Genomic DNA, 13,748 nt, shown 5'->3' with positions numbered 1-13,748 from the left:
TTTAAAACGGCGATTTTTGTAAGCATTCCAACTCTCGCAAGGCTTGTGTTTTCAACACAAACACGTCTCAAACATGTGCCAAGTGATATTTCTTACACATTAAAAAACGATATAGCATAAACATGCCAACTCTTTCGTTAAACATGCAAAAAATTATACGTTGAAAGGCATGTCAACATAGTCATCTTAAACATGTGCCGAATGTGATACTTGGAGGCCGTATTTGCACCCCTGAGTGTACCCTTATAGCACCCCAAAATAGGGGGGTTGAGATTTTTTATATTTAAGCTTTTTGAAGAAAAAAAAAATGAAATCACGAAGAACGCCATATTTCGAAAACCATAAGGATTTGAGTAGTAATAATTAGACGATAGATTTGCAGTCCTTGAGTGTACCCCGAGACCACCCCACTATAGGGTTGAGAAATTCATGTTCGGCTAGTTTTTTTTATATGTAAGTTTTTTTGAAAAAATAAAAATAAAAAACGCCATATCTCGAAAACAACAAGGATTTGAGCAGTCATACTTGAAAGCTAGATTTATAAACTCTGAGTGTACCCTGATAGCACCCCACTATAGGGTTGAGAAAATTAAGTTCGGTTAGTTTTTATATCAAAATTTAAAAAAAATCATAAACATCATATCTCAAAAACTATAAGAATTTGAGCAGTCAAATTTGGACGCGAAATTGGCCGCTTCTGAATGTACCCTGATATCACCCCACTATAGAGTTGAGAAATTCAAGCTCGGACATTTTTTTTATAATTAAGTTTTAAAAAATGAAAAAACCATAAAAACGCCATATCTCAAAAGCCATAAGGATTTGAGCAGTCATACTTGGACGCTAGATTTGTAACCTCTGAGTGTATCCTGATAGCACCCCTTTATAGGGTTGAGGTATTAAAGTTTGGTTAGTTTTTTTTTATATCTAAGTTTTCTGATAAAAATTAAGAAACGCCATATCTCGAACACCAAAAGGATTTGAGCAGTCATACTTGGACGTCAGATTCGCATCCCCTGAAGTTGGCACATGGACGTCACATTCGCATCCCCTGAAGTTGTAGCCTGGCAGCACCCCACTATAGGTTTGATAATTTGACGTTCGGTTAGTTTTTAATATCTAAGTTTTTTGAAAAAAAAATATAAAAAAATCATAAAAAACGCCATATCTCGAAAACCAAAAGGGTTTGAGCCGTTATACTTGAATGCTAGATTTGCAGCTTTTCTTAGCACCATTACTACTCAAATCCTTATGGTTTTCGAGATATGGCGTTGAGAAATCCACTATAAATGAGAAATTCAAAATTAATAAGTGAATTGATAGTTTTACGTTGCGAATAAAGGAAAAGTAAGATTTAAAGCATTCGAGCTCCAACCGATTTTGAAACGCTGACTTGAGCAAACTTTTCAACCCTTGCAACGTTTTGGCCTTTTAACAGACCAACATAAGGACTTCTTAAACATGTGCCAAATGAAATTTCTTAAGCGTCTTAATATACGATATGGTTTAAAAGCGCAAAAACCCTTCCGTTAAACATGCAAAAAATAATACGTTGAAAAAGTTTAAACATGCAAACACAGGGTTCTCTTAAACATGTCAAAATAGGGACTTCTTAAACATGTGTCACATGAAACGCCAATTAAATAATAGATAGATAGATGAATCTGAATTGTTAAAGAAATCAAAAGTCAAACCTCGAAAATCAAATTAGGGAGTGCACACCTTTCAAGATTTTTCCGGAGATGCACGACCTAAGCAAGTCTCTTCGATTCGCTTATTGACACTTAGACAAATTGCTCTTTATTACTTCTGCCTGGTCAGAAATTTAGCAATTCTTTAACGAAACGTTGATCTATTTTGTCAGCAGGTGTAGCTCTGTTCATTCAATTGACAGTAGCCTTCAATTTTGAGAGCATACCTTTACATCCTTCGCAACTAAGTGCATTGTAGTGGTATCCACTCGCTTTGTCCCCACAAATGGAGCAAGCTTCTTTCACATTACTTGGCCTGTCCGGTCTTCGTCGTCTTCTCACATTTCCAGTTGAGGACAAAATTGGGCTCTGGTCTGTAGACGAAGTTACTCTATCGTCGCGTAAGCTTCCCATCACTTGCCCGCTAGGAGCAACTGTTAACGAGGAGGCCGCACTCGGTTGTTCAGTTTTTACTAAAGTACATCCCGAATTTGAGCCAAATGGCATCGTAGAGCTACAAAATTGCTGCGAGTCCGTTTTCAGAATTGCAAAATTTGTCTGATCCATTCCTCGTGACGGGCTGAAATTAACATGCTGACCGTTGTTACCGGTCAAGGGTTCTTGTAGCCTTTGATTGCCAGAAATTTGAGTTGCATTACAAGTGCGAGGTTTATTTGTTTCTGATTTGATAGAGAGTGGAGACAGATTAGGTTCTGTTGAGAGGGGCCCCGGAGGAGTCGATTTGGGGGACAGAGCGAGGTCATCGATGAGAATATCGTCAAAGTCATCCTGCTCGGGGAAAAGGACGTCTTCGCAGATCTCTTCCAAGTTGAAGTTGAAAGCTGGCAGTTGCGAAAGGTCCATGTCAACTAAACATCGCGTATTGTGATATGATATCAAAGACGGAGTGCGGCCAGTATTTAGACAGCCGCGTATTCATACTGGTCAGTATTTAGACAAATACTGTTTCAACCAATCAGAATCGAGAAAAAACATAAATAAACCAAAATAAATAATAATTATTTATTAATTTCTTCTTTGTCTCGATTCTGATTGGTTGAAACAGTATTTGTCTAAATACTGACCAGTATGAATACGCGGCTGTCTAAATACTGACATGTAACCATCAAAGACTTTGTATTTGTATAGTCATCAGTGAGTTGAAAAAAAAAGAAACCCCCAAGAAACGTTCATAGAAAAAATTCCACCCTGATGACGGCAATTCGAATAAAAACTACCATTGAGACGTCACTGTTTTACTGAAAATTATCTGATTTCATCGATCGAATATCGCAAGGGTAAATTAACCAAATGAAAAACTCGGATTATTATTAAACCATTTGCTTCATTTCATTCGGCTGGAAATTTGAAGTATTAAACCCACTTTTGATTTTAAAAAAATTAAAATATGTACAGAAAATAGGATCTAATTAAGTGAAATTTACTTCCTCCTGAAACAAGTAGAAGTAAATACCCAACAGATAGACTCAAATAATCTTACAGTCTGATGCCCATTCCTCTGGCGATGGAGATGATTTGGAAGATCCCTTTGAAATCTGATCTTCATTGGAGCTACCAGACGAAACAATTGAAGTTGAACTACTTGCAGCTGAGTTCTGTGGCGTAACATATTCTTCTGATTGCGAAACCTTCGTTGCCGATGAGTTACACGAAACGAATTGCTGATTTTCGCTTTTGGCGAATGTTAAGATTCCAGGAAAGTAATCTCCATCGGCGACCTGGTCTCTCTTTATTTCAGTATTTGCGATGTTCATCGACTGAGATCGAACGATTGTTGGTGGATCTTGACAAGGTCGAATCGCGTGTTGCTGCATCATCGGAGGTGCAACATTTTGCGGATAATATAGGACTGTTTGAGGCATATACTGCATCGTGGACGTCTTATTGGGATGCATCTTTGGAGTAATAACATTATAAGACATTGGAGCTCTGTAAATTGTCTGATCTGAGAAGGTGTTCGAATGGTTAGATCCAATGGCGTAATTAGTGGACTCCGGAAATCGGTTGCCATTTAGTTGCTGCCCATTGTTCGAACCGGCTACCATCCCAACCGGTTGCATAGTTACATTAGAAGGCACAGAATTTGAAAAACCGTAATTTTGTATTGATGTCGAGGTTGCTTGGTAAACATTTGGATGCATTTGTCTGACAATTGGTATGAAGTGTGTGTTTATAATTGCTTGTCCAGGAGACGAATTCAAATGTTGCGCAGAGTTGTCGGTCAATCTACCAGTTGAAGCCTGATCCGGACACGGTCTTGAAACATTAAATTGATCATTCATGGCTATCAAATTGCAGATTAAGTTCTAAATAGCTATCCATAATTGCTATTTTCATTTCACATCCACTTATGCATCTGTAAAATCTAAAAATACAATCAAAATGGCCCCTTTCTTCATGCAACGGCCCATGCGCAAGTTTGGATAGGGCCATACAAACGCTATATGTTTGCGGGTTTTCGTACATTTACATCAGCAAGATAGAAATTTAAAAAATAAGTTACGAACGTTTTCACACACTTATCAGCAGACTTTAAACAAAACGCGAGTAACGCACCTCCGGTACTCATGATAAACAAACAAAAAAACTAAATTACAAAAGGGGCCCTTCCGTTTAGTTACGGTAAGTGCACAAGCTGGATAGGGCCATACCAGCGATATAAAAATGCATATATCAGCAATGAAGTCATAAATCAGCATTAAATGCATCGTCGTAATGTTAATTTATCTTAGCCGTCCTTCCTCTACGATAGCGCTTAAGGCGTTGTCGAGAAATTGAACTTTGCGTAGCGATCTGCACCCCCAAATCTAGAGACCTAAGTATGGGGACGTTTTTATTTCAAGAGTGGGGGGGGATATTTTGGTAGTAGCCTTTAAGCTGTAACGGGTCGTAGTCTCATGTCACAAGCGAACCGAATTGGCTCCGACTGATTTGAGGTAGAAAAACACAAGAGATAGTGTCCCTGACTCTTGAGCCAATGGTTATAGGGCCTATTTTTCTTAAACCTCATGTGTGACTACAGTAGACGAATGTTACCTAGTGTTTTTATGGCGCTCCTGGGTGTTTACGACATCAAGACTACGGAGTCGAACCCACTTGAGACAGCTTCGGGCTAAATGCCCATTCTAGAGTACCGGCGGTGCGGTTCGACAGGAACGTGCAAACCTTCCGGTTGTACCGTGATAGCTTTTTAAGAAAACTCGAGAAAACTTCCTGGTACGCTCTCCGAACGAGGCTTAGCTAACCGAGTAAAAGGGGGCAACTAGGGGGACAAAAACACGAGCAAAAAGACAAAAAGCAAAACAAAAACCAGAAAAGAATAGAAAAAGGAAAAAAAAACCATAAAACGAAAAAAGACGGTGACTTTGACACCAGATTAGTTGGATCAAACCTTTATATTAATTGAATAGTATACCCATACTGTTTTACAAGTTCGATCGTTTCGATCAACCTAGCAATTTAACCCAGTAACCTCAATAAAGTGCCCGAGTGTGGGGCGTTGTCAAGGGTTTTCAGATAGCTTGGAACTTAGCTGTACAACAAGGAGACTTGACTGGAAGAGGTGACCAGCCGAGTGGGAAAGTGGTTCAGGAGCACTTGAGCTGAACTAATAGGAGACTTGACTGGAAGAGGTGACCAGCCGAGTGGGAAAGTGGTTCAGGAGCACTTGAGCTGAACCAATAGGAGACTTGACTGGAAGAGGTGACCAGCCGAGTGGGAAAGTGGTTCAGGAGCACTTGAGCTGAACCAATAGGAGACTGGACTGGAAAAGGTGACCAGTCGAGTAGAAAAGTAGCAAAGAAGGATTTTGCAGTTCTCGAGTTCTCAAGTTGGGCAGAACGGGTATCGTTAAAATCCACATTACATTATAGGAGATAAGTGTAAAATTGGATAAGCGAAATCCCCTGGTTTTGAGGAACGTTTTTACTTGAGCAGGCCTGGAGACAGGTCTACGGTTTTCTCTTGAGAGGTTTAGCACCCGGCGCTTAAGGTAATTTTAGGCTTAAGAAGGGGGGCTAAAAAGGGGGGAGGTTAGAAGGGGGGCTGGTTAAGTTAGAGGTTGGCGGTTGTAAATTGTAAAAAAGGGGGAAATTAGAGTGACTAATTAGTCGACATCGTTGATTTAGTTACATTAGTCATTTACACGCGTTGGTCATAGGAAGCGGATATCCAAAATTGGAATTAGGTTAAGGTAGGTACCCTGGTCGGATCGGTAGGGGGGAACGGACATAGACAGTTTTTATGATACCCCATAAGATCGCTAGCAGGGGGGAAGGAAACGCGTGGCAATTAGGTACCAGTCATTTTTTCGATAGAAGGTAGACATTTGTCACCTTTGAATTTTAGGTGGATTCATCTTTCTGTTTTTATTACTTTTTCTTGCTTAGATTTTTGTTGCATTTTGGTAAGGATTTGTGTTTGGCTTTTATACGAACAGGTGATCACAAGATACCTGCGCACAGGTTTTGGTTTCAAGTTGCTTGGAACATTGAAAAAGAGGTAACTAAAAAAAAAAGGGGGGGTCAGCATTTGGCCACTAAGAGAGGGTTTTTGGGAAAATTTTTACTAGAGCTTGAGTGGTGGTATAAGGTACAGTGAGTCAAGAAGTCCCCATAACGAGGAAGAAAGAGGTCCCACCGCTCAGACACTTGTCAACAGTCTTGGGACAGTGCAGTCCTGGACCAGAGCAGTCTTGGGATAGTGGTCTTGGGACAGTGGTCTTTTGACAGTGGTCTTGGGACAGTGGTCTTGGGACAGTGGTCTTGGGACAGTGGTCTTGGGACAGTGGTCTTGGGACAGTGGTCTTGGGACAGTGGTCTTGGGACAGTGGTCTTGGGACAGTGGTCTTGGGACAGTGGTCTTGGGACAGTGGTCTTGGGACAGTGGTCTTGGGATAGTGGTCTTGGGATAGTGGCCTTGGGACAGTGGTCTTGGGACAGTAGCCTTGGGACACTAGCCTTGGGACAGTAGTCTTGGGACACTAGCCTTGGGACAGTAGTCTTGGGACAGTAGTCTTTGTAACATTCGCCCAAATATCACACAGCGACGGAGCGTAGAAAAAGTACCTATTGACGACTGGCAGGCGTCAGTTACCTTAATTCCACTCGTTTTTCACCGTCTCGACCTTGCCAGTTGATTTTCTGGTCTGTCTAGGGCAAAGTAAAAAGTTACTATTTTTAGGCCATCAGTCAAACGACTTTTGATCAGCTTTCGTTTGCATGCGAACACAACCACATAGCTGAGTCTCGGATCCTCAGACTACGTGATTGTCATTAAAAACACGGCTCGAACCACCTATTTCTATATGTTTTTGTGTGACAGTTTTATATTAAATCCATTGGAGATGGATTGACCTTTTCCTTTCTCTATCTACTCATGCTCTGAAATATTAAATAATAACGGTGTTTAATTCAGATCTAGGACATTACAGCAACTGTTATGGCTAGTTTACACAGTCCCTTCACATATAACAGTCTCTGGGGGACCAAGCCTCCGCTCCCGTGATTTTCTTGAGACAACACTCTTATCTCCTATATTTCGTGTCCCGGGAGGGTTCCGTGGTATTTCTCTTCCCCCCACTGAAGCCTCCGTCTCCACAAATATCCGTCACTAAGGTCCTTATCGTGTGTTATTGCCACGATAAGAGGCTCCGTAATTTTCTCGTCTCGGATACAACCGTTCGTCACAAAATATGGCGTCGTTCTGATTTTTCTCTATTTTATTCAAAATGGCCGTCTTTTTTCTATTTCTCAGAAATGTTCCCCTTCAAATCGAAATTTTAAAAATAAAAATTCCAGAACATTCTGACCCTCCGTCGCAACACTTTTCTGTTCGTAAGGCCTTTAGTCACTTTTTTTTCCGTCGCGGGAAGGTTATACTGTGTCATCCGGCGGAATGGCACATACTCCCCGGACAAGTCTCCATCAATGTCCCTATTGATCGCACAACACCGGGTTATCGTCAAGTAGGTATCCAGTTTTCTGTAACCAATCTTACAAATCGCATAAGAAAATGAAATCTATCTACTCCACCTCAACTCACTACGTGTTCACAAATGGCATCGTACTACATCTCACTGCCTTTCAACATTTTCACAAAAGTTGCACCATGAGGAGTGTCCTAGATAAAATTTCCTTTCTGACTACTTACGTCATCTCGCCATAAAACTTCTTTTCGCTTCTGATTAAAAAGTGGGACGTGGCACGGCCACGCACCCGTTAAAATTAACTTAACTTCACTCACCAAGTATAATTAGTCATTTATGCGGTCCTTTCAATATTAAAACTAAGAAACTCTGTGGCTAGGAAAGTTATTGAGTTACCCACCCTTCTCGAGCGAATTTACTCAAACTTACCATGTCGCCACACAGTGAATTTGTGTCTTACACAGGTTAAAAACTTCAGTCGTGAATAAATAGGTAAATATACTCACCTATGCTCCTTATATACATACATAGATAGTAGTAACTAAAATCAACAATTTCAACAATTTTAACAATTGCAACAATTTTCAAAGTTTGGCCTGACCAAACTAAATCAAAACAAAAAGTTTCACAAGTTCAATAATCAAAACTTGGTTGATTTGTTCAAGTTTTTACACACAAAGACAATCAAGTTTTTTCTCCTTCTCTTCTCTTCCTCCGTCATCTTCATTCCATCATTTCTCCATCCTGATGTTCAGCGTCACTGTCTTCCAGAACTTTCTCTAACATGTCCAGAGAGTTGCGGGCCGTGCCCCAACCCTCCTGCTCCAACAGCCTCGGTTTGCAACAAGGTAGTAAGTCCACATTCACCTTCTGCTCCCGGTTCCTGCAAAAGCTGTTGTGAAGACACAGGCTCACGTTTCGTTCTAGGTCAGCTCTTAAGACCTCTTTCTTTTCATCTTCAGTAACACAAGGCGCTCCAGCTACTCGCTTCACCGCAGTGGTGACCGCGTTTCTATGCGTCAGGAAAGCTCTCTTATAGGCTCCTGGTCCTATGTCTAGCTGGAAAGATTGATAGGCTTCCGTGTTCCTTGACATGTGACGCTTCGCGCGTTCATACATCCAAGATGTCATCACTGCACGGAACCAAGGCATCAATCTTTGCCTTGACCATATTCTTTCAATGGCTTTAGGTATTCTCAGAACCTTGCAAGTGGTTCTGAAAAGATCCAATTCACTACTCATTTTCACGTTGCTCAGCTGTTCAGGAGTCGGCACGGCCGTCTCCTGCTCATTTGTGTCCGCATAAGCCTCCAACCATCTCACTGCTAGCATGGCGCTAACCACCACGATTGACACTGGTTGATTCTGATCGGGCAACCCCGTGGAGTACAACTCCTCCACGTCCCAAATTAGGATCAGGTTCCCACGTTTGGGGTACCACAACGTCTGCGCTAAGCAGTGGCAAGGATATTCCCCGTGGGTTCTCACTATGTTCCTTCGGGTTCGATACCCTGAGGCTCCCAGCAACGGTTCCACTTCCATCAGGATTCTATGTAGATCGTCTTTCTCTTCTATGGTGGGGAATTCAGTGGGTAACGCTCCACTCGCTTTCTGCTTCTGGAACTCACTCACGTTGCCTTCGTTCAGTATCATGAACTCTTCACCCACAACGTCTTGCAACTCGCCTTCGGATCTCTTCGGGACTGCCCGAAAGATCTTTGCCAACAAGTCATATGACCTCTCTGACATTCTGGCCAACCTCACGCATTTTGGCACAGAGAAAAGCTGGTCAACCAACACCTGTTGCGTCCTCGCATCCATCACCACCATGTGCGTAGGATACTTGCTATTGCAGTATGGCGCGGAGCTTGAACCCACCATATATTTTGAACCAGTAGGTCTGTGATAGGCTTCACTATCCCTCAGATTCATTTCATTCTCTAGGGCTTCTCGCCAGCCTCCAATCTTTTGCTCTGTCTGTAATGCTCCAGGGAATATCTCCACGCTGAGGGACGTCACTAGCTCATGGGCACGCTCCAAGCGCTCGAGCGATTCTATCGAACTCGTCATGCTATAAAATCCCAAGGCTGTGATCAGGTTTACGTCCGTCACCCCATGGCAGTCTGCGACCAATTCCATGGCACTCTTATCTGACATGCTTAATCTTCCATACAATCGTGCCAGTTGTCGATGCTGCTCGCTCAGCGTAATCAGGCAGTGTCCCACGTTACAAACATGTCCTTCCATCCCACTGTGTTGAGCCAAGCATGTGCCTTGCTCCAACCAATCACTCGACGTACCTTCCTCGGACAGCTCCGTGGACGGGTTGCTCTTCTTCTTCATCAATCTCATGCTTAGCAGGTGATGTATCATGGCCAGATCATGTAAACTCGCATCATCATCCCTTTCCAATATGACATCCGCGGTCATGTCCCAGATTAAGCCTGCGTTAGGATGGGGACACCAGGAAGGCTTCATGAGTTCCCACATCACCACTAGACTGGTTTTCAAGGGACCGTCCCAAGAACAACAATCAAAACTCACTTGCCCTTTTAGCTCGGGAATCGAGGGTTCGACTACTCGTTCCTCCAAAATAATTCCCAGCTTGGGTTGTTCCACCATCAGCATTCCGATCTCCTTAATTCGTTCAACCCAGAAGTTGAGCACTGTGACTTGCTCGTAGTCGAAGTATGCTTCCCTGGCTTCTTCGTTCACGAAGGGATTATACGCCATCCCTGGTATACCAGACACGTATTGGAACGACTTCAGTTTCCCTAGTGTTGCAAACTCCTTTTGTCCTCTGGCCGCTTCAATCAAGTCTCTGCTCACTCTCAATTCTTTGTTGGAGTATCTTCTCACCTCTTCCAACTTGCGATAGCTTTCCATATCATTCGACTCCTTGCTTGGCACGGTCAATGGCATGTCCTGATATAGCTCTAGGAGTGCCCTAAGGAAGTTCCTTTCGCAATCAACTCCCTTTTGCCGAATGATCTTTATACATTCTCCCAACACAGGAGTGGGGATGCGATCCACCACGAACCTGACAAAGCAAAGGGCATCCTTACGCTTAGCCCATGCTATCGCTGAATCGTCTTTCGAAATCAATGCTCGTAGAGCTTCCATTAACTCTAGCTCCTGTTCTCGTGATTTCGAGTCATTACTGGCTTCATACTCCGCCTTTTTGATGCCCATCAAGCACCAAGCCAGTCGTACTTGCAGATCAGTTCTCACGCAAGGATGAGCCAGGTATGCTGCTACAGTCGCAGGTGCATTCATCGTCTCATCAAAGTATTTCTGGAGGGCCGCCCTCCAAGAAATCTCTAGCAACTTTTCTAATCCAATTTCGTTCGCTTCTGATGACATTACTGTCCCATATTCTTTTCGATTGAAGTTGGAGTTCTCCGTAAGCCCCTTCAAGTATTCTTGCATGGCTCGCTTCTCGTTCCAAGCCATCAGGTGCCCTCTCGCGGAGTTCCTCGCTTTCAACATTTCCACATAACCCCCTGCCGGATCTCCCATATGGACCGATTCCGGCACAGTTATTCGACTGTACTCGACCACGTCGAGTTGTCCTTCCAGTTTCAACTTGGCCATGTTGATTCGCGAGGGCCTATAATCTTCAAGTCCTCCAGATCCACATTGACTGATTACTTCCATTTCTAACTTAGTGTCTGCCAGGGTTCGCGCCGTCTTCTTCGACCTTGTGGCGGTTACGGTCAGACCTGCCAAGAGCATAGGGAGTATCAGATTCTCTTTTTCAATTCTGATTTAAAATTTTAGCACCAAGGTGGATCGTCCACCTTTATCTTTGTCAGAGTAGCACGAATAAGCGCTGTCACCTTGATGACACAAACATAAAACATATCATAACAATAACATAACATAAACATCACATAAAAACCTAATCCCTAATACTGTACCTAAGACCTAACCTAATCTAAAACTTGACTCTAATTCTTATCGAGCAACTTAATAAAAACCACTTATCGCCGAGCGCAATTCTTAGCATATGCTCAGATAGTATTTTTTATGTAAGTAAACCTCTATGTCAGTCTCTGAAAATATCACATGCACAAGAGCGTACAACTCTCTCGGATGTAGCTTTCCCCTATTAGGATCGTACACTGGCAACGAGAGAGAGGTCACACCTCTCTCAACCAGGAAATCCCTAAGTCGAGTCAAGGCCAACACCAAGCTCTCCGGATTCACGTGTTGCCTATCAGTAGCTTTCGTAACCAAAAAACACAAATATTTCCCTGGTATCTGTGATGCAACAGGGGGCAACGCTATCACTCCTCCTACACCCGGCCTCTGTTTCCTTAAAAACTCGATATTCTTGTACTCCCTTTTAAAGTCGGCCGCTAGTGCTGTTTTGAAGCTTACGTCCGCAGTTATCGCTATGGCGCATGTGCGTTCCGTGAGTATGAAATCGCTGTCCGTTATCACGATATTGTTCGAATAATGGTTCGGGAGATCAAAATACGATTCAAAGATTCGTCCAAAAGGTGGTTCCTTAGCAGTCTCGCCCTCTGTCTCTAGTTCTCCGGTTTCCCTTGCCGATTTTAATTTTTTTATCATGAGATTTTCGGTGTGGGTGAGTCCTACCCCCACTCCCCGGACAAAAATATCCATCGACGTCCCCGTCGATCGCCCAAAGTCTAGGAGACCGAGGTTGGATTGTGGAACACGTAGAGGACCATCTGGGGCGACCCAGTTGGACTCGGTATTGTCATGACTGATGTATCTGACGCCATCTCTGTCGACGTCCTGAATCGTCAGGATCGTCTCTTTTGGATCTGTCGGCAGATCGTGGAGCCATTCGAGCACGCGCAAGTTTGTTAGTTCTTGCTCATGAGTCTGTTCCGCTTCTGGTTCGAACTCCACTTCCGGTTCTGATCGATCGTCGATCCAATCTTGATCCATATCGTTCACAAGGTCGATTTCTTTTAGGATTGCTACTTCGTCCAGCCCCACCAGCGAGTCTATGACATCACTCACTACTATCCGGTCTACAACGAAGTCCTCGCCATACGGATTGTATTTCTTCTGGTTTTTTCCCCTCTTACTTTGGCGTGTCTCCATAGTGAGCGGAAAGTCAGGCTGTATTCCTTTGTCAATTTCGGTTTGTTCTGGGCAATCCCAGTTTTCTTCGGCATATGGTAGAGTTTCATCGTCCACCTCTACTCGCTCAGTCAACTCGAGATCCAGTGGTAGATCACAATTGTCCACCATCTCATTCCCGTCGTTCTTGTCGCGAGTACCCCTTTCATTCACTTCACAAGCAGGATCCACTATTAAATAGTCTCCCTCTTGCATGTCCGCTGGGATGCACCAATCCTCGGACGAGGCGTTGTGTGGTTTGATATTCTTGTAATGAGCCGCTCTTCCGGTGCTCAGCCGATAAAAACGACCTCCTTGATGCACCTCTGTTATCTGAAATGGACCACGCCATTTCTTTAATAGTTTCTTGGTTCCTTTTGGTGGAACCACTTCCTGGAACACCCAGACGTAATCGCCAACTGAGTAGGCTTTTGCATCGGCTGTTCTTTTATCAAACCTCCTTTTTTGTCTAATTTGCGCCTGTTGCGTATTCCTCCTGCATAAGTCATTGAGGTCCTGTTGTCTTCTAATAACGTCCCGCACGTACGTTTGCGGTGCTGTCCTCTTCCCTTCATATTCAGGGTAGAAGAACGTTAACGGGAGTGCTTTTTCATGACCCGTGAGCATCATATGCGGACTTATTCCCGTGGTGGAATGCTGCGTGCTGTTGTAAGCACCCATCACTTGCGGTAAGTGCTTGTCCCAGTCATCCATGTAGCGTGAGCAGTAGACTCTCAACATGGATACCAGTGTGCGATTCTGCCTCTCGACTAGGCCATTCGTTTGCGGGTGATAAGTGGTCGAGTGGGCCTGCGCTACCTGCGACCTTTTCATTAACTCTTTCGTGAGATCACCTACGAATGCTTTGCCATTGTCAGATTGGAACGTGATGGGGCAGCCATGCCTTGCTATCCACACGTTTATCAAATGATCGCACGTTTCTTCTGCCGATGCTGTCATGCAGGGTGCCGCCTCCGCATACTTCGTAAAATGGTCGATCATTACCAGCA

General features: G+C 43.4%; 2 protein-coding genes across 2 annotated transcripts in view; one reads left to right on the top strand and one right to left on the bottom strand.

Annotated features, from left to right (window-relative positions):
• LOC134854476 (uncharacterized) overlaps positions 1–4,074 on the bottom strand; it is a 30,146-nt gene extending 26,072 nt beyond the window's left edge. Inside the window, exons 1-2 of the mRNA XM_063870737.1 lie at positions 3,193–4,074; positions 1,919–2,560 (exon numbers count right to left, since the gene is read on the bottom strand). Coding sequence (XP_063726807.1) covers positions 1,919–2,560; positions 3,193–3,994 — 1,444 coding nt within the window. The 5' untranslated portion in view covers positions 3,995–4,074. The remainder of the gene's footprint in view (positions 1–1,918; positions 2,561–3,192) is intronic.
• The window catches only part of LOC134854907 (mpv17-like protein), a 518,847-nt gene that overhangs the window by 127,525 nt on the left and 377,574 nt on the right, over positions 1–13,748 (top strand). The window lies entirely within an intron of this gene.

This window comes from Symsagittifera roscoffensis, chromosome 9, assembly GCF_963678635.1.
Source record: "Symsagittifera roscoffensis chromosome 9, txSymRosc1.1, whole genome shotgun sequence".
Classification (NCBI taxonomy): Eukaryota; Metazoa; Xenacoelomorpha; order Acoela; family Convolutidae; genus Symsagittifera; species Symsagittifera roscoffensis.
This window is presented reverse-complemented; position numbering and strand designations above follow the sequence as displayed.